Below are 22,619 nucleotides of genomic sequence, written 5' to 3' on the forward strand. Positions count from 1 at the left end.
AATCACTGTAGTGTATGTGGTTCGTCTGAGATATGGTGGGTCATAGGATCAATACCCTGTGGTGGATAGTCCTGATAACATTTATTCATTCCAATACGTACTCCATTGATGGGTACATCAAAAGCTGTCGTGTGTGCTGTCCTGTAGAAAAGTTCCTATAAAAGACCCCTTTCTGCTAATTGGAAACATTTTCCTATCTAGCAGTGGGTTTCTTCTTTCTCTCTCTCTCCAGACCAGATGTCTTATTTACCAATGATTGACCAAATGTGAAAAAAAAATGCTGGGAAAAACAGACCCTCCTTTGATGACCATTAATGATACCTGTCCACATGGGCCATTCTACTATATTTTATACAGTGTGGTTTAGGTATCAGGTCAGGTATTCACATTCTAAAAACCGATTCCAGTTTTCTCCATGTTCGAGGAGTGGGGTATGGAATGAGATTTGTTTACCTTCAAAATACACGTTAAAACATTTTGGGTAATTGAGGGGATATAATATCTGTTTTCATGTTGCATAATGGCTGGATTCCTCACCAAGTTGAACAGGTAAGTTTATCGTTTCCTGGCTTGTATGTGTGTGTGCTCTTACTGTGTGTGATTTCTGTTTTAAGGACTGGTTGGCTGAAGACTGCCCCAACTCTCGTATTGTGGCTGTTCAGTTTGACACCCATGTCAGTAGCTGGTACGTCAGCTGTCCCTACGATGACGAAAAGTACGTAAGTATGAGTTCGCTTAGCTTAATAGTTTCTGAGGTATACTAAGCCTTGCAGTTGATATTTACTTTTTTGTGTTCTGCTAAGCTTTACAGTATGTATGCTGCTAAGCATTACATTCTGTTTTACAGTTTGCTGCTAAGCATTACATTCTGTTTTACAGTTTGCTGATAAGCATTACATTCTGTTTTACAGTTTGCTGCTAAGCATTACATTCTGTTTTACAGTTTGCTGCTAAGCATTACAGCCTGTTTTACAGTTTCCTGCTGAGCATTACAATCTGTTTTACAGTTTGCTGCTAAGCATTAGTCTTTTTTATAGTTTGCTACTCAGCATTACAGTCTGTTTTAGTTTGCTGCTAAGCATTACAGTCTGTTTTACAGTTACCTGCTAAGCATTAGTCTTTTTTATAGTTTGCTGCTCAGCATTACAGTCTGTTTTACAGTTTGCTGCTAAGCATTAGTCTGTTTTACAGTTTGCTGATAAGCATTACAGTCTGTTTTACAGTTTGCTGCTAAGGATTAGTCTGTTTTACAGTTTGCTGCTAAGCATTACAGCCTGTTTTACAGTTTGCCGCTGAGCATTACAATCTGTTTTACAGTTTGCTGATAAGCATTACAGTCTGTTTTACAATTTGCTGCTGAGCATAACAATCTGTTTTACAGTTTGCTGATAAGCATTACATTCTGTTTTACAGTTTGCTGCTAAACATTACATTCTGTTTTACAGTTTGCTGCTAAGCATTACATTCTGTTTTACAGTTTGCTGCTAAGCATTAGTCTGTTTTACAGTTTGCTGGTAAGCATTACACCCTGTTTTACAGTTTGCTGCTGAGAATTACAATCTGTTTTACAGTTTGCTGCTAAGCATTAGTCTTTTTTAGTTTGCTGCTCAGCATTACAGTCTGTTTTACAGTTTGCTGCTAAGCATTAGTCTGTTTTACAGTTTGCTGCTAAGCATTACAGCTTGTTTTACAGTTTGCTGCTGAGCATTACAATCTGTTTTACAGTTTACTGCTAAGCATTACAGTCTGTTTTACAGTTTGCTGCTAAGCATTAGTCTTTTTTATAGTTTGCTGCTAAGCATTAGTCTTTTTTATAGTTTGCTGCTCAGCATTACAGTCTGTTTTACAGTTTGCTGCTAAGCATTAGTCTGTTTTACAGTTTGCTGATAAGCATTACAGTCTGTTTTACAGTTTGCTGCTAAGGATTAGTCTGTTTTACAGTTTGCTGCTAAGCATTACAGCCTGTTTTACAGTTTGCCGCTGAGCATTACAATCTGTTTTACAGTTTGCTGATAAGCATTACAGTCTGTTTTACAATTTGCTGCTGAGCATAACAATCTGTTTTACAGTTTGCTGATAAGCATTACATTCTGTTTTACAGTTTGCTGCTAAACATTACATTCTGTTTTACAGTTTGCTGCTAAGCATTACATTCTGTTTTACAGTTTGCTGCTAAGCATTAGTCTGTTTTACAGTTTGCTGGTAAGCATTACACCCTGTTTTACAGTTTGCTGCTGAGAATTACAATCTGTTTTACAGTTTGCTGCTAAGCATTAGTCTTTTTTAGTTTGCTGCTCAGCATTACAGTCTGTTTTACAGTTTGCTGCTAAGCATTAGTCTGTTTTACAGTTTGCTGCTAAGCATTACAGCTTGTTTTACAGTTTGCTGCTGAGCATTACAATCTGTTTTACAGTTTACTGCTAAGCATTACAGTCTGTTTTACAGTTTGCTGCTAAGCATTAGTCTTTTTTATAGTTTGCTGCTAAGCATTAGTCTTTTTTATAGTTTGCTGCTCAGCATTACAATCTGTTTTACAGTTTGCTGCTAAGCATTACATTCTGCTTTACAGTTTGCTGATAAGCATTACATTCTGTTTTACAGTTTGCTGCTAAGCATTACAGCCTGTTTTACAGTTTGCTGCTAAGCATTAGTCTGTTTTACAGTTTGCTGCTAAGCATTACAGCCGGTTTTACAGTTTGCTGCTGAGCATTACAATCTGTTTTACAGTTTGCTGCTAAGCATTACAGTCTGTTTTACAATTTGCTGCTAAGCATTAGTCTTTTTTATAGTTTGCTGCTCAGCATTACAGTCTGTTTTACAGTTTGCTGCTAAGCATTAGTCTGTTTTACAGTTTGCTGCTAAGCATTAGTCTTTTTTATAGTTTGCTGCTGAGCATTACAATCTGTTTTACAGTTTGCTGCTAAGCATTACAGTCTGTTTTACAGTTTGCTGCTAAGCATTAGTCTTTTTTATAGTTTGCTGCTAAGCATTAGTCTTTTTTATAGTTTGCTGCTGAGCATTAGTCTGTTTTACAGTTTGCTGCTAAGCATTACAGCCTGTTTTACAGTTTGCTGCTAAGCATTACAGCCTGTTTTACAGTTTGCTGCTGAGCATTATAATCTGTTTTACAGTTTCCTGATAAGCATTACAGTCTGTTTTACAGTTTGCTGCTGAGCATTACAATCTGTTTTACAGTTTGCTGCTAAGCATTACAGTCTGTTTTACAGTTTGCTGCTAAGCATTAGTCTTTTTTATAGTTTGCTGCTCAGCATTACAGTCTGTTTTATAGTTTGCTGCTGAGCATTACAATCTGTTTTACAGTTTGCTGCTAAGCATTACAGTCTGTTTTACAGTTTGCTGATAAGCATTAGTCTCTTTTACAGTTTGCTGCTAACCATTACAGCCTGTTTTACAGTTTGCTCCTGAGCATTACAATCTGTTTTACAGTTTGCTGCTAAGCATTACATTCTGTTTTACAGTTTGCTGCTAAGCATTACATTCTGCTTTACAGTTTGCTGCTAAGCATTACAGTCTGTTTTACAGTTTCCTGCTAAGCATTAGTCTTTTTTATAGTTTGCTGCTCACCATTACAGTCTGTTTTACAGTTTGCTGCTAAGCATTAGTCTGTTTTACAGTTTGCTGCTCAGCATTACAGTCTGTTTTACAGTTTGCTGCTAAGGATTAGTCTGTTTTACAGTTTGCTGCTAAGCATTACAGCCTGTTTTACAGTTTGCTGCTGAGCATTACAATCTGTTTTACAGTTTCCTGATAAGCATTACAGTCTGTTTTACAGTTTGCTGCTGAGCATTACAGTCTGTTTTACAGTTTGCTGATAAGCATTACATTCTGTTTTACAGTTTGCTGCTAAACATTACATTCTGTTTTACAGTTTGCTGCTAAGCATTACAGTGTCTTTTACAGTTTGCTGCTAAGCATTAGTCATTTTTAGTTTGCTGCTCAGCATTACAGTCTGTTTTACAGTTTGCTGCTAAGCATTAGTCTGTTTTACAGTTTGCTGCTAAGCATTACAGCCTGTTTTACAGTTTGCTGCTGAGCATTACAATCTGTTTTACAGTTTGCTGCTAAGCATTAGTCTGTTTTACAGTTTGCTGCTAACCATTACAGCCTGTTTTACAGTTTGCTCCTGAGCATTACAATCTGTTTTACAGTTTGCTGCTAAGCATTACAGTCTGTTTTACAGTTTGCTGCTAAGCATTAGTCTTTTTTATAGTTTGCTGCTAAGCATTAGTCATTTTTATAGTTTGCTGCTCAGCATTACAATCTGTTTTACAGTTTGCTGCTAAGCATTACAGTCTGTTTTACAGTTTGCTGCTAAGCATTACAGCCTGTTTTACAGTTTGCTGCTGAGCATTACAATCTGTTTTACAGTTTCCTGATAAGCATTACAGTCTGTTTTACAGTTTGCTGCTGAGCATTACAATCTGTTTTACAGTTTGCTGCTAAGCATTACAGTCTGTTTTACAGTTTGCTGCTAAGCATTAGTCTTTTTTATAGTTTGCTGCTCAGCATTACAGTCTGTTTTATAGTTTGCTGCTAAGCATTAGTCTGTTTTACAGTTTGCTGCTAAGCATTACAGCCGGTTTTACAGTTTGCTGCTGAGCATTACAATCTGTTTTACAGTTTGCTGCTAAGCATTACAGTCTGTTTTACAGTTTGCTGCTAAGCATTAGTCTCTTTTACAGTTTGCTGCTAACCATTACAGCCTGTTTTACAGTTTGCTCCTGAGCATTACAATCTGTTTTACAGTTTGCTGCTAAGCATTACATTCTGTTTTACAGTTTGCTGCTAAGCATTACATTCTGCTTTACAGTTTGCTGCTAAGCATTACAGTCTGTTTTACAGTTTCCTGCTAAGCATTAGTCTTTTTTATAGTTTGCTGCTCACCATTACAGTCTGTTTTACAGTTTGCTGCTAAGCATTAGTCTGTTTTACAGTTTGCTGCTCAGCATTACAGTCTGTTTTACAGTTTGCTGCTAAGGATTAGTCTGTTTTACAGTTTGCTGCTAAGCATTACAGCCTGTTTTACAGTTTGCTGCTGAGCATTACAATCTGTTTTACAGTTTCCTGATAAGCATTAGTCTGTTTTACAGTTTGCTGCTGAGCATTACAGTCTGTTTTACAGTTTGCTGATAAGCATTACATTCTGTTTTACAGTTTGCTGCTAAACATTACATTCTGTTTTACAGTTTGCTGCTAAGCATTACAGTGTCTTTTACAGTTTGCTGCTAAGCATTAGTCATTTTTAGTTTGCTGCTCAGCATTACAGTCTGTTTTACAGTTTGCTGCTAAGCATTAGTCTGTTTTACAGTTTGCTGCTAAGCATTACAGCCTGTTTTACAGTTTGCTGCTGAGCATTACAATCTGTTTTACAGTTTGCTGCTAAGCATTAGTCTGTTTTACAGTTTGCTGCTAACCATTACAGCCTGTTTTACAGTTTGCTCCTGAGCATTACAATCTGTTTTACAGTTTGCTGCTAAGCATTACAGTCTGTTTTACAGTTTGCTGCTAAGCATTAGTCTTTTTTATAGTTTGCTGCTAAGCATTAGTCTTTTTTATAGTTTGCTGCTCAGCATTACAATCTGTTTTACAGTTTGCTGCTAAGCATTACAGTCTGTTTTACAGTTTGCTGCTAAGCATTACAGTCTGTTTTACAGTTTGCTGCTGAGCATTACAATCTGTTTTACAGTTTGGTGATAAGCATTACATTCTGTTTTACAGTTTGCTGCTAAGCATTACAGCCTGTTTTACAGTTTGCTGCTAAGCATTACATTCTGCTTTACAGTTTGCTGATAAGCATTACATTCTGTTTTACAGTTTGCTGGTAAGCATTACAGCCTGTTTTACAGTTTGCTGCTAAGCATTACAGCCTGTTTTACAGTTTGCTGCTAAGCATTAGTCTGTTTTACAGTTTGCTGCTAAGCATTACAGCCGGTTTTACAGTTTGCTGCTGAGCATTACAATCTGTGTTACAGTTTGCTGCTAAGCATTACAGTCTGTTTTACAATTTGCTGCTAAGCATTAGTCTTTTTTATAGTTTGCTGCTCAGCATTACAGTCTGTTTTACAGTTTGCTGCTAAGCATTAGTCTGTTTTACAGTTTGCTGCTAAGCATTACAGCCTGTTTTACAGTTTGCTGCTGAGCATTACAATCTGTTTTACAGTTTACTGCTAAGCATTACAGTCTGTTTTACAGTTTGCTGCTAAGCATTAGTCTTTTTTATAGTTTGCTGCTAAGCATTAGTCTTTTTTATAGTTTGCTGCTGAGCATTACAATCTGTTTTACAGTTTGCTGCTAAGCATTACAGTCTGTTTTACAGTTTGCTGCTAAGCATTAGTCTTTTTTATAGTTTGCTGCTCAGCATTACAGTCTGTTTTACAGTTTGCTGCTAAGCATTAGTCTGTTTTACAGTTTGCTGCTGAGCATTACAATCTGTTTTACAGTTTGCTGCTCAGCATTACAATCTGTTTTACAGTTTGCTGCTAAGCATTATAGTCTGTTTTACAGTTTGCTGCTGAGCATTACAATCTGTTTTACAGTTTGCTGCTAAGCATTACTGTCTGTTTTACAGTTTGCTGCTAAGCATTACAGCGTAAGTCTACATTTTACAGTTTATGTGCTAAACTTTAAAGTTTATATGTTCTGTTAAGCCTGCTATCTTTATCACTAAGCTGAAATATAAATTCTAATGACAAACACACACTTTTTTCTTGTCACTTAAATTGTAAAATATTTTCTTCTATTTTAACCATAATTTTATTGGTTTGTTCTGAAGATGTACCGTGATTTTTAAAACTAAAATATATATATTTGTTTGTTATTGATCTTGTGTAAACATACTTTATACCTGGTGTGATGTGTTTCTTAGGAGAACTGTCAGTCAGCGAGCCAAGCTGTTACTGGATAAACTCCACAAAGCCGGAGTCGGCTCTCGGCCAATCATCTGGGTCGCTCATTCTATGGGAGGTAACTCTTATTAATTTCCTTGTGGAATTGAGGTATAGGAAAACATTAGTAAAATGTTTTAAAGTATTCTTGGAGTATTAGTCCAGCTTCATGTTGAGTATCTGATTTGCTATTAAATCTGTTACAGATTAATAATTGTGTTTCAATGTTTAAATTATTTTTAAATATGGCATATTATAGGCACATCATTATAGATTATAGGCACATCATTATAGATTATGGGCACATCATTATAGATTATAGGCACATCATTACATATTATAGACACATCATTACATATTATAGGCACATCATTACAGATTATAGACACATCATTATAGATTATAGGCACATCATTATAGATTATAGGCACATTATTACAGATTATAGGCACATTATTACAGATTATAGGCACATTATTACAGATTATAGGCACATTATTACAGATTATAGGCACATTATTACAGATTATGGGCACATTATTACAGATTATTATTACAGATTATGGGCAAATTATTATAGATTATAGACACATCATTATAGATTATAGGCACATTATTACAGATTATAGGCACATTATTACAGATTATAGGCACATTATTACAGATTATAGGCAAATTATTACAGATTATAGGCACATTATTACAGATTATAGGCACATTATTACAGATTATAGGCACATTATTACAGATTATAGGCACAAATTATTACAGATTATAGGCAAATTATTACAGATTATAGGCAAATTATTACAGATTATAGGCACATTATTACAGATTATAGGCACATTATTACAGATTATGGGCAAATTATTACAGATTATGGGCAAATTATTACAGATTATAGGCACATTATTACAGATTATAGGCACAACATTACAGATTATGGGCAAATTATTATATATTATAGACAACCTATGGGTAAAAACTAATAATTTCAGTCATGCTTTGTTCGTCAATTAACTGTCTTGTAAGGCTATCATGTCATTGCACTGGAACATGGATGTAATTAGTTATTTGTGTATAATATTATAAATAAATAATAAATATTGCAAAAAGTTCACTAATATTAATACAACTGCCTGTGTGGTACAGAGACTGCTGGTTTCTTCATGTAGGTTTGCTTGTGAAGCAGATGTTGAAGTTATTGTGTTTTTTCTAGGTTTGCTGGTGAAGCAGATGTTAAAATTATCTTGGTTTTTCTAGGTTTGCTGGTGAAGCAGATGTTAAAGTTATCTTGGTTTTTGTAGGTTTGCTGGTGAAGCAGATGTTAAAGTTATCTTGGTTTTTCTAGGTTTGCTGGTGAAGCAGAGGTTAAAGTTATCTTGGTTTTTGTAGGTTTGCTGGTGAAGCAGATGTCACCAGCAAACCAGATGTTAAAACTGTCATGGTTTTTGTAGGTTTGCTTGTCAAGCAGATGTTGAAGTTATTGTTGTTATTGTAGGTTTGCTTGTCAAGCAGATGTTGAAGTTATCGTGGTTTGTGTAGGTTTGCTTGTGAAGCAGATGTTGAAGTTATCTTGGTTTTTGTAGGTTTGCTGTTGAAGCAGATGTTAAAGTTATCGTGGTTTTTGTAGGTTTGCTTGTGAAGCAGATGTTGAAGTTATTGTGGTTTTTCTAGGTTTGCTGGTGAAGCAGATGTTGAAGTTATCGTGGTTTTTCTAGGTTTGCTTGTGAAGCAGATGTTAAAGTTATTGTGGTTTTTGTAGGTTAGCTTCTGAAGCAGATGTTGAAGTTATTGTGGGTTTTTTAGGTTTCCTTGTGAAGAAGATGTTGAAGTTATTGTGTTTTTTCTAGGTTTGTTTGTGAAGCAGATGTTGAAGTTATTGTGGTTTTTGTAGGTTTGCTTGTGAAGCAGATGTTGAAGTTATTGTGGTTTTTGTAGGTTTCCTGGTGAAGCAGATGTTGAAGTTATCGTGGTTTTTCTAGGTTTGCTGGTGAAGCAGATGTTGAAGTTATCATGGTTTTTGTAGGTTTGCTGTTGAAGCAGATGTTGAAGTTATTGTGGTTTTTGTAGGTTTGCTTGTGAAGCAGATGGTGAAGTTATTGTGGTTTTTGTAGGCTTGCTGGTGAAGCAGATGTTGAAGTTATCATGGTTTTTGTAGGTTTGCTGTTGAAGCAGATAGTGAAGTTATTGTGGTTTTTCTAGGTTTGCTGTTGAAGCAGATGTTGAAGTTATTGTGGTTTTTGTAAGTTTGCTTGTGAAGCAGATGTTGAAGTTGTTGTGATTTTTGTAGGTTTGCTTGTGAAGCAGATGTTGAAGTTATTGAGGTTTTTGTAGGTTTGCTGGTGAAGCAGATGTTGAAGTTATTGTGTTTTTTGTAGGTTTGCTGGTGAAGCAGATGTTGAAGTTATTGTGGTTTTTGTAGGTTTGCTTGTGAAGGAGATGTTGAAGTTATCGTGGTTTTTCTAGGTTTGCTGGTGAAGCAGATAGTGAAGTTATTGTGGTTTTTCTAGGTTTGCTGTTGAAGCAGATGTTGAAGTTATTGTGGTTTTTGTAAGTTTGCTTGTGAAGCAGATGTTGAAGTTGTTGTGATTTTTGTAGGTTTGCTTGTGAAGCAGATGTTGAAGTTATTGAGGTTTTTGTAGGTTTGCTGGTGAAGCAGATGTTGAAGTTATTGTGGTTTTTGTAGGTTTGCTGGTGAAGCAGATGTCACCAGCAAACCAGATGTTAAAGTTGTCATGCTTTTTGTAGGTTTGCTTGTCAAGCAGATGTTGAAGTTATCGTGTTTTTTGTAGGTTTGCTTGTCAAGCAGATGTTGAAATTATCGTGTTTTTTGTAGGTTTGCTGGTGAAGCAGATGTTCAAGTTATCTTGGTTTTTGTAGGTTTGCTTGTGAAGCAGATGTTCAAGTTATCTTGGTTTTTGTAGGTTTGCTTGTGAAGCAGATGTTGAAGTTATCATGGTTTTTGTAGGTTTGCTGTTGAAGCAGATGTTGAAGTTATTGTGGTTTTTGTAGGTTTGCTGGTGAAGCAGATGTTCAAGTTATCTTGGTTTTTGTAGGTTTGCTGTTGAAGCAGATGTTGAAGTTATCGTGGTTTTTGTAGGTTTGCTTGTGAAGCAGATGTTGAAGTTATTGTGGTTTTTCTAGGTTTGCTTGTGAAGCAGATGGTGAAGTTATTGTGGTTTTTCTAGGTTTGCTTGTGAAGCAGATGTTGAAGTTATTGTGGTTTTTCTAGGTTTGCTTGTGAAGCAGATGTTGAAGTTATCATGGTTTTTGTAGGTTTGCTTGTGAAGCAGATGTTGAAGTTATTGTGGTTTTTGTAGGTTTGCTTGTGAAGCAGATGGTGAAGTTTTTGTAGGTTTGCTTGTGAAGCAGATGTTGAAGTTATCATGGTTTTTGTAGGTTTGCTGTTGAAGCAGATGTTGAAGTTATTGTGGTTTTTGTAGGTTTGCTTGTGAAGCAGATGGTGAAGTTATTGTGGTTTTTGTAGGTTTGCTTGTGAAGCAGATAGTGAAGTTATCTTGGTTTTTGTAGGTTTGCTTGTGAAGCAGATGTTGAAGTTATTGTGGGTTTTTGTAGGTTTGCTGGTGAAGCAGATGTTGAAGTTATTGTGTTTTTTGTAGGTTTGCTGGTGAAGCAGATGTTGAAGTTATTGTGGTTTTTGTAGGTTTGCTTGTGAAGCAGATGTTGAAGTTATCGTGGTTTTTGTAGGTTTGCTGGTGAAGCAGATGTTGAAGTTATTGTGGTTTTTGTAGGTTTGCTGGTGAAGCAGATGTTAAAGTTATTGTGGTTTTTCTAGGTTTGCTGGTGAAGCAAATGTTGAAGTTATCGGAGGACTCGCCTCATTTCTCATGTCTCGCGGAGCAGACACGAGGTTTTGTCTTCTACAGTGTGCCACACCACGGGTCAGTCCTAGCCAACCGGTCCAACACGGCCAAGTACATCCTGTACCCGTCAGTGGAGGTCAAGGAGCTGGGCAAAGGTCACTTTTAGGTCTTCACTAGTAGGTTTAGCCCCACTTAAAGGGATAAGGGGACTTACTAATGCTTTCTTTTTTAATTATTATTGGGGGGCTGAGGTTTGGTGGGGAGGGATTTGTGCCTTGTCTGCATACAAAATATTTTCACATATAAATATAAATTATATATATTCACAGGGATGAAAACAAAAAAAAAACTTTTAGACCAAAGGGTCAGTTTTTAGACTGTTGCTTGAAATATATTACAAAATACCCAAACAATTAACACAGAGACAAATACTCTTCTTCTTTTTTTCTGCACGTTACAGACATGGATGATGATGAGATGAATAGTGAAGCCGCAGTATTTTTATTTCGATATTAGACTACTTGACAGGTCCGTGCTCCACGCTTGCTGTCCATTGAGCTATCTTGGTATCACCCGAGCCCAGGATACACGGAACCTGCAGTGTATGCTGGGTAATCAACCCACATGTGGGGTCATACACTCAGGAGACACACCCATAATCGGACCCATAAAGTGGGTGAAACTTTGTGCATGTGGCCTTAACCTACCCTACCGGCCTCGGTGGCGTCGTGGTAGGCCATCGGTCTACAGGCTGGTAGGTACTGGGTTCGGATCCCAGTCGAGGCATGGAATTTTTAATCCAGATACCGACTCCAAACCCTGAGTGAGTGCTCCGCAAGGCTCAATGGGTAGGTGTAAACCACTGGCACCGACCAGTGATCTATAACTGGTTCAACAAAGGCCATGGTTTGTGCTATCCTGCCTGTGGGAAGCGCAAATAAAAGATCCCTTGCTGCTAATCGGAAGAGTAGCCCATGCAGTGGCGACAGCGGGTTTCCTCTCAAAATCTGTGTGGTCCTTAACCATATGTCTGACGCCATATAACCGTAAATAAAATGTGTTGAGTGCGTCGTTAAATAAAACATTTCTTTCTTTCTTTCCTTAACCTACCCGTTGAGCCTAGCGGGTTGGAGCAGGTACTTACATGAAAAATCCCCCATTGCCTCAGGATGGATATGAACCCATTACCTATCAGCCTTAAGTTCGATGGCATAACCATTATACCATCTTAAATTAACCACATTTTATTCAATGTTGAAGGAAATACACTACATAGCTGAAAATTAGCCAAACTGAAATTAATTACAGTGTGAGGCCTGCACAGCCTCATAAGTATATGCCTCTAGCCTTCATCATGGAGTTACCTGTATGTCCAACATACAGGCTATTTTAGGTCATCTGGTATATGCCTCTAGCCTTCATCATGGAGTTACCTGTATGTCCAACATACAGGCTATTTTAGGTTATGTGGTATATGCCTCTAGCCTTCCTCATGGAGTTACCTGTATGTCCAACATACAACCTTCATCATGGAGTTACCTGTATGTCCAACATACAACCTTCATCATGGAGTTACCTGTATGTCCAACATACAGGCTATTTTAGGTCATCTGGTATGTGCCTCTAGCCTTCATCATGGAGTTACCTGTATGTCCAACATACAACCTTCATCATGGAGTTACCTGTATGTCCAACATACAGGCTATTTTAGGTTATGTGGTATATGCCTCTAGCCTTCCTCATGGAGTTACATGTATGTCCAACATACAACCTTCATCATGGAGTTACCTGTATGTCCAACATACAACCTTCATCATGGAGTTACCTGTATGTCCAACATACAGGCTATTTTAGGTCATCTGGTATGTGCCTCTAGCCTTCATCATGGAGTTACCTGTATGTCCAACATACAACCTTCATCATGGAGTTACCTGTATGTCCAACATACAGGCTATTTTAGGTTATCTGGTATATGCCTCTAGCCTTCCTCATGGAGTTACCTGTATGTCCAACATACAACCTTCATCATGGAGTTACCTGTATGTCCAACATACAGGCTATTTTAGGTTATCTGGTATATGCCTCTAGCCTTCATCATGGAGTTACCTGTATGTCCAACATACAACCTTCATCATGGAGTTACCTGTATGTCCAACATACAGGCTATTTTAGGTTATCTGTTGAGGTACTGAAACAAACTGCCTCACACCTGGTCATGTCAATGCATTGGTTATTTGTTATAATGGGGCAGAATGTAGCTCAGTGGTAAAACGCTTGCGTGATGAGCGGTCAGTTTGGGATCGATCCCCGTTGGTGAGTCCATTGGGGTATTTCTCATTCCATCCAGTGCACCACGACTGGTATATCAAAGGTCGTGGTATGTGCTATCCTGTCTGGGATGGTGCATATAAAAGATCCCTTGCTACTAATGGAAAAATGTAGTGGTTTTCCTCTAAGACATCCAATAGCAAATGATTAATAATTCAATGTGCTCTAGTGGTGTCATTAAAAAAAAAACCTTTTGTTATAACAATTTGTTCTCAGTTTTCATCATGTTATCTTCCTTAATAAATTATCTTTTTCATTTACAAATATTGTTTTTTCCATCTATGCTTTTGAATGATTGCTGTAGCTATCATTTTATAAATAATGTCCAACAACAGAATTTCTATAGTAAAAATATATAATTCATAAAACTGTATGGTCTAGTTAACCCTTTCTCACTTCCTTCTGTGGGGAAGAGCTCTCCAGGCTTGTGTGTATTCATTTACAAACCTGTTTTATAGATTCGCTGATGCTCGCAAAGCTGCACAGTCACTTCAAAGACTTCGCCTTGAAACATGAAATCCCCTGTCTTAGTTTTGGAGAAATGGAGAAAATGAATCTTGGTAAAAAGCTGCCGAAGATGTTGATTGTTCCACATGAAACAAGTGGTATGTGTTTATTCACTGACCCTGTACATGATGTATGTTACTTATTGAACTCTGTGAGTGATATATATTAACTCTAATAGTGGTACATATGTTACTTTGTTAACTCTACACATGATGTACCGGTATGTTACTTATTGAACTCTGTGAGTGATATATATTAACTCTAATAGTGGTACATATGTTACTTTGTTAACTCTACACATGATGTACCGGTATGTTACTTATTGAACTCTGTGAGTGATATATATTAACTCTAATAGTGGTACATATGTTACTTTATTAACTCTACACATGATGTATGTTACTTATTGAACTCTGTGAGTGATATATATTAACTCTAATAGTGGTATTTATTATATACATAGCAATGAAATAGATAGATCTACGGAAACCATAAAATTGATATCCAGTAAAAAGTCATATTTTCACTGTATTTTAGCTACAGTGAAAATATAGAAATCGTATTTACTTTTTTGTAAAAGTGCATGATTAAATTATCTCCCTTTGTCTCGTTGCTTCGTATTTAAGTTTGATGATTACCAATGCATCTGATCGTATTTGAAAAATTAAAAAATGTAATTTAAACAACTGTACCTATTGAAAAGGGATACAAACTGCAATTACGATAAAATACCTAAAACGAAGTGAATACAAAGCTAAATAATGATGACATAATGTAGTGTCATTGAGTGTAAGTGTAAGAATTTAACGGCGTTCGATTCATTTTGTTTTTGAGGGAATTTTTGGAGGATCGCTTTGTCAGGTATGTTTGCACAGCAGTATTATTAAATAAATGTTAATAAATATAATTTTTATTTAAATGTCTTTTTAAAAGTCTGTGGTCAAGTAATTTTTCTGGAAAAGTTCCATAGGAAGAAATATATCATGGCATTACGTGTTTTCAATAGGATAAGCGAAAGATATTACCAAAAAGCATAAGACATTGTCAAAAAATTAGGAAAGATGTATATAATAAATAGACCATTTCATGGCTTTTCTTCGAATATGATTTATAAGTCAACTCATAATGTGTGAAAACCATATTTTCACTTATTGCTTCGCAATTCTTGAAAATATGGTTTTCACACATCACTCATTGACATAAAAATTGTATTCGGGAAAAAAACATGAAATAGCCTCTATGTGTGTTACTTTGTTAACTCTACACGTGGTATATTTGCTCTGTTAACTCTACACATGGTATATGTTACTTACTTAACTCCAGTGACCCAATGCTGATACATCAAAGATTGTGGTATGTACTGTCATGTCTGTGGAAAAATGCATATAAAAGATCACTTGATTTTTGGTGGTAGTAGGTGTACATGTATGTCAGAATTATCAATTTTATCAATTTTTTGTAACTATTTGTCCGACATGAAATAGCTGTAGTTTACCATGTGCTGAGATGTTAGTCTATCAGTCAAGTAATACGTACTTAATGTTCAAGCATGTCTGTCTTGGACATTTTATAAATGTCCTGACAGGTGTGTCCAAGCCAGGTCGTTAAACAAACATTCCTTTCTTTCCCTCTCTCATTCCACTGACCATGTGTTGAAATGTCTCTGTTAGACACCGAATAGCCATAGTTATAATGTGCTGAGGTGTTGTTAAAACAAACATTCCTTTCTTTCCCTCTCTCATTCCACTGACCATGTGTTGAAAAGTCTCTGTTAGACACCGAATAGCCATAGTTATAATGTGCTGAGGTGTCGTTAAACAAACATTCCTTTCTTTCCCTCTCTCATTCCACTGACCATGTGTTGAAATGTCTCTGTTAGACCCCGAATAGCCATAGTTTATAATGTGCTGAGGTGTCGTTAAACAAACATTCCTTTCTTTCCCTCTCTCATTCCACTGACCATGTGTTGAAATGTCTGTTAGACACCGAATAGCCATAGTTTATAATGTGCTGAGGTGTCGTTAAACAAACATTCCTTTCTTTCCCTCTCTCATTCCACTGACCATGTGTTGAAATGTCTCTGTTAGACACCGAATAGCCATAGTTTATAATGTGCTGAGGTGTCGTTAAACAAACATTCCTTTCTTTCCCTCTCTCATTCCACTGACCATGTGTTGAAATGTCTCTGTTAGACACCGAATAGCCATAGTCTATAATGTGCTGAGGTGTCGTTAAACAAACATTCCTTTCTTTCCCTCTCTCATTCCACTGACCATGTGTTGAAATGTCTCTGTTAGACACCGAATAGCCATAGTTTATAATGTGCTGAGGTGTCGTTAAACAAACATTCCTTTCTTTCCCTCTCTCATTCCACTGACCAATCGCCTCGGTGGCGTCGTGGTTAGGCCATCGGTCTACAGGCTGGTAGGTAATGGCTTCGGATCCCAGTCGAGGCATGGGATTTTTAATCCAGATACCGACTCCAAACCCTGAGTGAGTGCTCTGCAAGGCTCAATGGGTAGGTGTAAACCACTTGCACCGACCAGTGATCCATAACTGGTTCAACAAAGGACATGGTTTGTGCTATCCTGCCTGTGGGAAGCGCAAATAAAAGATCCCTTGCTGCTAATCGGAAAGAATAGCCCATGTAGTGGCGACAGTGGGTTTCCTCTCAAAATCTGTGTGGTCCTTAACCATGTCTGACGCCATATAACCATAAATAAAATGTGTTGAGTGTGTCGTTAAATAAAACATTTCTTTCTTTTCCACTGACCATGTGTTGAAATGTCTCTGTTAGACACCGACATTCCTTTGTTTGTTTCAGATCCTGGATTTGGTGAGTTTTTCACGCTGCCTGTCGACCACATCAACATCTGTAAACCAGAGGACCGGGACTCGGACCTCTACAAAATAACTCTCAAGTTCATCAAGTCATGTATACTTCACAGCAGAGTGGAAACCCTCCTAGAGCAGGGCATGAGTGTGAACAATGTGTGATACCAACAATATCACCCATGTCAAACGTTCGGATCGCTGGTTATTAAAACACATTAAAACTTGACGCCCATTCTATGTACACATATTAAAGGGATTGTGAAGACTGTAGCCATTTCAGCCTGAGCTTTTTTAACAATTAACACAGATGGAAAAACTTAAAAACAATTCACACATTTCCAGATTTTAGGGATGTCCGAAATCTCACAGTAACTGTCTACTTTTCAACATCTTGCAAACTTTGCAAGATATTTTGATTCTGTGGCTGTGTCATTTTTAAATGTCAATTAAAATTACACATTAATTCCATTGTCTTCATTATAGCGATGTTTTGTATTCAATGTTTCTTGTCGCCCTTACCTTTGTTTGACATCCAGTAGACCATGTATTGTCATGTGCTGGTGTGTTCTTAAACATTCGTTCATTCATTCATATATCCATTTATTCACTCTTTTTGTCTTATTGTTTGTAGTACCTCAGATATCTTAATATGTTTTTCAGATACACTGATCCTTTATAACCAAACATTCATCAGTTGGGCTTCAAACAGCCTCCTCGTTTTTTATAATCACTAATCAGTGATGTTGTTGTAAACTGAAATTGTTCCTACCGTGTAGATGAAATCATTGTTGATATGCTGGGGCTTGGATTTGTCTTCTTGTGTACATAAAGAAACCAGACATTGAATGAGTATTAATAAATGAGCTATTTGTAGGGTCTGTTCCGGTGAACACAACAATGGGTGCATGGTTCTAATAGTTTAACTCTTTCTTGAGTTCACATGATACTAACTAATTGTATAATGGAAAGTGGGTCAGTTTGTACAAACTGATTACAACCAGTAATTGGTGATGAAATTGCAACAGGTTCCCCAACACTGCTGATGTCGAGTTGAGACCTTATCTTTGAGTCTCCGTGGGGGGTTGTTGGACTGGAGTGTGGTGCTGGGGGGGGGGGGGGGGGGGGGGGGGGGGGGGGAGTGGTGATAGCATCATCATTCATCCAGGCCTCATCTGCTGTATCGGGATATATATATTCTTATAGAATTTCCTGATGAATACTATATATATATATCATTAAGTATAATAGTGACCCAATTTTCTCACCTGTTGTAAATAATGTTCATTTTTTATGAAAATGTCATAAAAGTTATTCATGTTTCGGTGTAATATTGGTGCAGGGTGGCTGGGAATCAAATATTTTAACTGAAAAACAAATTGAAAATCTTAAACCTGGGGAATTGCCCATCTACTGACCTCCCCTCAATCTCAGGGCTAGCTCTTGTACCAATTGTGAATTTTAACCAATCTAATATAAAATTTTATTCTCATTTAATGAAATAATTCCATGTAATTATTGATATGTTAATGAAAAATAACTGTGTTTTTGCAATTTTCGAGGTTGACTGGATAATTTGGTGAAATGTTCTGCTCATTAAGTGAGCCCTGCATCTGGTATGGTGACATTGCCCAAGGTGTATGTGGACGATGGTTTGAACAGCCTTGCTGTATGATTGATGACGTGCTGTGTTGGTGCAGATTTTAATACACAGAAGTTGTTCATATCGGATGTTGTACAGCTGCGATGAAAAAACTCCCAGTGAGATCATACTCAGACTTGAATGGTGAATTGTTTCAATACGTGTTTGTTTTCTATTAATGTTTACCATATACGATACATTTTACAGTTATTTATTGCCTCTTTTTATATTATGAGGCAATTTGGAATACAATTTGGCAGCTGTTTAGAGGTTTCCATTTTTTATATTTATATTGATGTTCAATATAGACAGTAATACTTTATGTTTGTGTATGTGTGTACTTATTGAATATACACCTTCTCTTGGGTTTTTTATCTTTTACTTGTATCTGCTGGTGTGATGTTTTTATCACTTCTTATGTCTCTAACTGAAACACTTCTTATGTCTCTAACTGAAACACTTCTTATGTCTCTAACTGAAACACTTCTTATGTCTCTAACTGAAACACTTCTTATGTCTCTATCTGAAACACTTCTTATGTCTCTAACTGAAAACACTTCTTATGTCTCTAACTGAAACACTCCTTATGTCTCTAACTGAAACACTCCTTATGTCTCTAACTGAAACACTTCTTATGTCTCTATCTGAAACACTTCTTATGTCTCTAACTGAAACACTCCTTATGTCTGTAACTGAAACACTTCTTATGTCTCTAACTGAAACATTTCTTTTGTCTCCAACTGAAACACTTCTCTTGTCTCTAACTGAAACATTTCTTTTGTATCTAACTGAAACACTTCTTTTGTCTCTAACTGAAACACTTCTATGTCTCTAACTGAAACACTTCTATGTCTCTAACTGAAACACTTCTATGTCTCGAACTGAAACACTTCTTATATATCTAACTGAAACACTTCTGTCTCTAACTGAAACACTTCTTATATATCTAACTGAAACACTTCTATGTCTCTAACTGAAACACTTCTTACGTATCTAACTGAAACACTTCTTATATATCTAACTGAAACACTTCTATGTCTCTAACTGAAACACTTCTATGTCTCTAACTGAAACACTTCTATGTCTCTAACTGAAACACTTCTATGTCTCTAACTGAAACACTTCTTTTGTATCTAACTGAAATACTTCTATGTCTCTAACTGAAACACTTCTTATGTATCTAACTGAAACACTTCTATGTCTCTAACTGAAACAGTCTACAGATGTATTGTCTCCATTGGTGTTGAAAGGTAAATTATTACTATTCCCATTTCTGCCATCTTCCGACACTATGTCTCTTCGTCTATTGATTTCTATGCTTATAGCCTATTAAGGTTCAAGTATAGTGTTCTGGGCAGTGTGGGCACACACCTCAGGTGTAAGGGTCATTTGTTCTGGACAGTGGGCACACACCTCAGCTGTAAGGGTCATTTGTTCTGGACAGTGTGGGCACACACCTCAGGTGTAAGGGTCATTTGTTCTGGACAGTGGGCACACACCTCAGCTGTAAGGGTCATTTGTTTTGGACAGTGTGGGCACACACCTCAGCTGTAAGGGTCATTTGTTCTGGACAGTGTGGGCACACACCTCAGCTGTAAGGGTCATTTGTTCTGGACAGTGTGGGCACACACCTCAGCTGTAAGGGTCATTTGTTCTGAGCAGTGTGGGCACACACCTCAGCTGTAAGGGTCATTTGTTCTGGACAGTGTGGGCACACACCTCAGCTGTAAGGGTCATTTGTCCTTGGCAGTGTGGGCACACACCTCAGCTGTAAGGGTCATTTGTTCTGGACAGTGTGGGCACACACCTCAGCTGTAAGGGTCATTTGTTCTGGACAGTGTGGGCACACACCTCAGCTGTAAGGGTCATTTGTTCTGGGCAGTGTGGGCACACACCTCAGCTGTAAGGGTCATTTGTTCTGGGCAGTGTGGGCACACACCTCAGGTGTAAGGGTCATTTGTTCTGGACAGTGTGGGCACACACCTCAGCTGTAAGGGTCATTTGTCCTTGGCAGTGTGGGCACACACCTCAGCTGTAAGGGCCATTTGTTCTGGACAGTGTGGGCACACACCTCAGCTGTAAGGGTCATTTGTTCTGGACAGTGTGGGCACACACCTCAGCTGTAAGGGTCATTTGTTCTGGGCAGTGTGGGCACACACCTCAGCTGTAAGGGTCATTTGTCCTTGGCAGTGTGGGCACACACCTCAGCTGTAAGGGTCATTTGTTCTGGACAGTGTGGGCACACACCTCAGCTGTAAGGGTCATTTGTTCTGGACAGTGTGGGCACACACCTCAGCTGTAAGGGTCATTTGTTCTGGGCAGTGTGGGCACACACCACAGCTGTAAGGGTCATTTGTTCTGGGCAGTGTGGGCACACACCTCAGCTGTAAGGGTCATTTGTCCTTGGCAGTGTGGGCACACACCTCAGCTGTAAGGGTCATTTGTCCTTGGCAGTGTGGGCACACACCTCAGCTGTAAGGGTCATTTGTTCTGGACAGTGTGGGCACACACCTCAGCTGTAAGGGTCATTTGTTCTGGGCAGTGTGGGCACACACCTCAGCTGTAAGGGTCATTTGTCCTTGGCAGTGTGGGCACACACCTCAGCTGTAAGGGTCATTAGTTCTGGACAGTGTGGGCACACACCTCAGCTGTAAGGGTCATTTGTTCTGAGCAGTGTGGGCACACACCTCAGCTGTAAGGGTCATTTGTTCTGGGCAGTGTGGGCACACACCTCAGCTGTAAGGGTCATTTGTTCTGGACAGTGTGGGCACACACCTCAGCTGTAAGGGTCATTTGTCCTTGGCAGTGTGGGCACACACCTCAGCTGTAAGGGTCATTTGTTCTGGACAGTGTGGGCACACACCTCAGCTGTAAGGGTCATTTGTTCTGGACAGTGTGGGCACACACCTCAGCTGTAAGGGTCATTTGTTCTGGGCAGTGTGGGCACACACCTCAGCTGTAAGGGTCATTTGTTCTGGGCAGTGTGGGCACACACCTCAGGTGTAAGGGTCATTTGTCCTTGGCAGTGTGGGCACACACCTCAGCTGTAAGGGTCATTTGTTCTGGACAGTGTGGGCACACACCTCAGCTGTAAGGGTCATTTGTCCTTGGCAGTGTGGGCACACACCTCAGCTGTAAGGGCCATTTGTTCTGGACAGTGTGGGCACACACCTCAGCTGTAAGGGTCATTTGTTCTGGACAGTGTGGGCACACACCTCAGCTGTAAGGGTCATTTGTTCTGGGCAGTGTGGGCACACACCTCAGCTGTAAGGGTCATTTGTCCTTGGCAGTGTGGGCACACACCTCAGCTGTAAGGGTCATTTGTTCTGGACAGTGTGGGCACACACCTCAGCTGTAAGGGTCATTTGTTCTGGACAGTGTGGGCACACACCTCAGCTGTAAGGGTCATTTGTTCTGGGCAGTGTGGGCACACACCACAGCTGTAAGGGTCATTTGTTCTGGGCAGTGTGGGCACACACCTCAGCTGTAAGGGTCATTTGTCCTTGGCAGTGTGGGCACACACCTCAGCTGTAAGGGTCATTTGTCCTTGGCAGTGTGGGCACACACCTCAGCTGTAAGGGTCATTTGTTCTGGACAGTGTGGGCACACACCTCAGCTGTAAGGGTCATTTGTTCTGGGCAGTGTGGGCACACACCTCAGCTGTAAGGGTCATTTGTCCTTGGCAGTGTGGGCACACACCTCAGCTGTAAGGGTCATTTGTTCTGGACAGTGTGGGCACACACCTCAGCTGTAAGGGTCATTTGTTCTGGACAGTGTGGGCACACACCTCAGCTGTAAGGGTCATTTGTTCTGGGCAGTGTGGGCACACACCACAGCTGTAAGGGTCATTTGTTCTGGGCAGTGTGGGCACACACCTCAGCTGTAAGGGTCATTTGTCCTTGGCAGTGTGGGCACACACCTCAGCTGTAAGGGTCATTTGTTCTGGACAGTGTGGGCACACACCTCAGCTGTAAGGGTCATTTGTTCTGGACAGTGTGGGCACACACCACAGCTGTAAGGGTCATTTGTTCTGGACAGTGGGGGCACACACCTCAGCTGTAAGGGTCATTTGTTCTGGACAGTGTGGGCACACACCTCAGCTGTAAGGGCAATTTGTCCTGGGCATGGTAATGTTCAGTTATTAATAATTAGACTGAGGTAAATCGGTGTGCATTTTTTAGTGGTATTTTCTGTCTTCCCTCCCCCCCCCCCCCCCCTCAATTTCGAGTTGCATATTTATAACAATGTGGTGTACAATGTACTGAATGTGTAGCATGTATTTACTTTTAGTCTCTTTCATAATGATAACGATGTGATGTTTATATTTAGTTTCACTAATAGACTGAACATGTAGCATCTATTTACTTTTAGTCTTTCATAATGATAACGATGTGATGTTTATATTTAATTTCACGAATAGACTGAACGTGTAGCATCTATTTACTTTTTGTATCTTTCATAATGATAACGATGTGATGTAGACATTTAGTTTCACTAATAGATTGAACATGTAGCATCTATTTACTTTTAGTCCATACAGCAAGTTATGTACCCAATAAACTGTTATTTAAAACAAAA

The 22,619-nt window shown here is 38.6% G+C and overlaps 1 protein-coding gene across 1 annotated transcript in view; it reads left to right on the forward strand.

Moving 5' to 3' along the window:
* The window catches only part of LOC121383884 (protein SERAC1-like), a 33,331-nt gene extending 10,712 nt beyond the window's left edge, over nt 1-22,619 (forward strand). Inside the window, exons 9-13 of the mRNA XM_041513981.1 lie at nt 615-715; nt 6,887-6,984; nt 10,705-10,887; nt 13,519-13,665; nt 16,392-22,619. Of these exons, the coding sequence (XP_041369915.1) occupies nt 615-715; nt 6,887-6,984; nt 10,705-10,887; nt 13,519-13,665; nt 16,392-16,564 (702 nt within the window). The 3' untranslated portion in view covers nt 16,565-22,619. The remainder of the gene's footprint in view (nt 1-614; nt 716-6,886; nt 6,985-10,704; nt 10,888-13,518; nt 13,666-16,391) is intronic.

This window comes from Gigantopelta aegis, chromosome 10 (genome assembly GCF_016097555.1).
Source record: "Gigantopelta aegis isolate Gae_Host chromosome 10, Gae_host_genome, whole genome shotgun sequence".
Taxonomy (NCBI): Eukaryota; Metazoa; Mollusca; class Gastropoda; order Neomphalida; family Peltospiridae; genus Gigantopelta; species Gigantopelta aegis.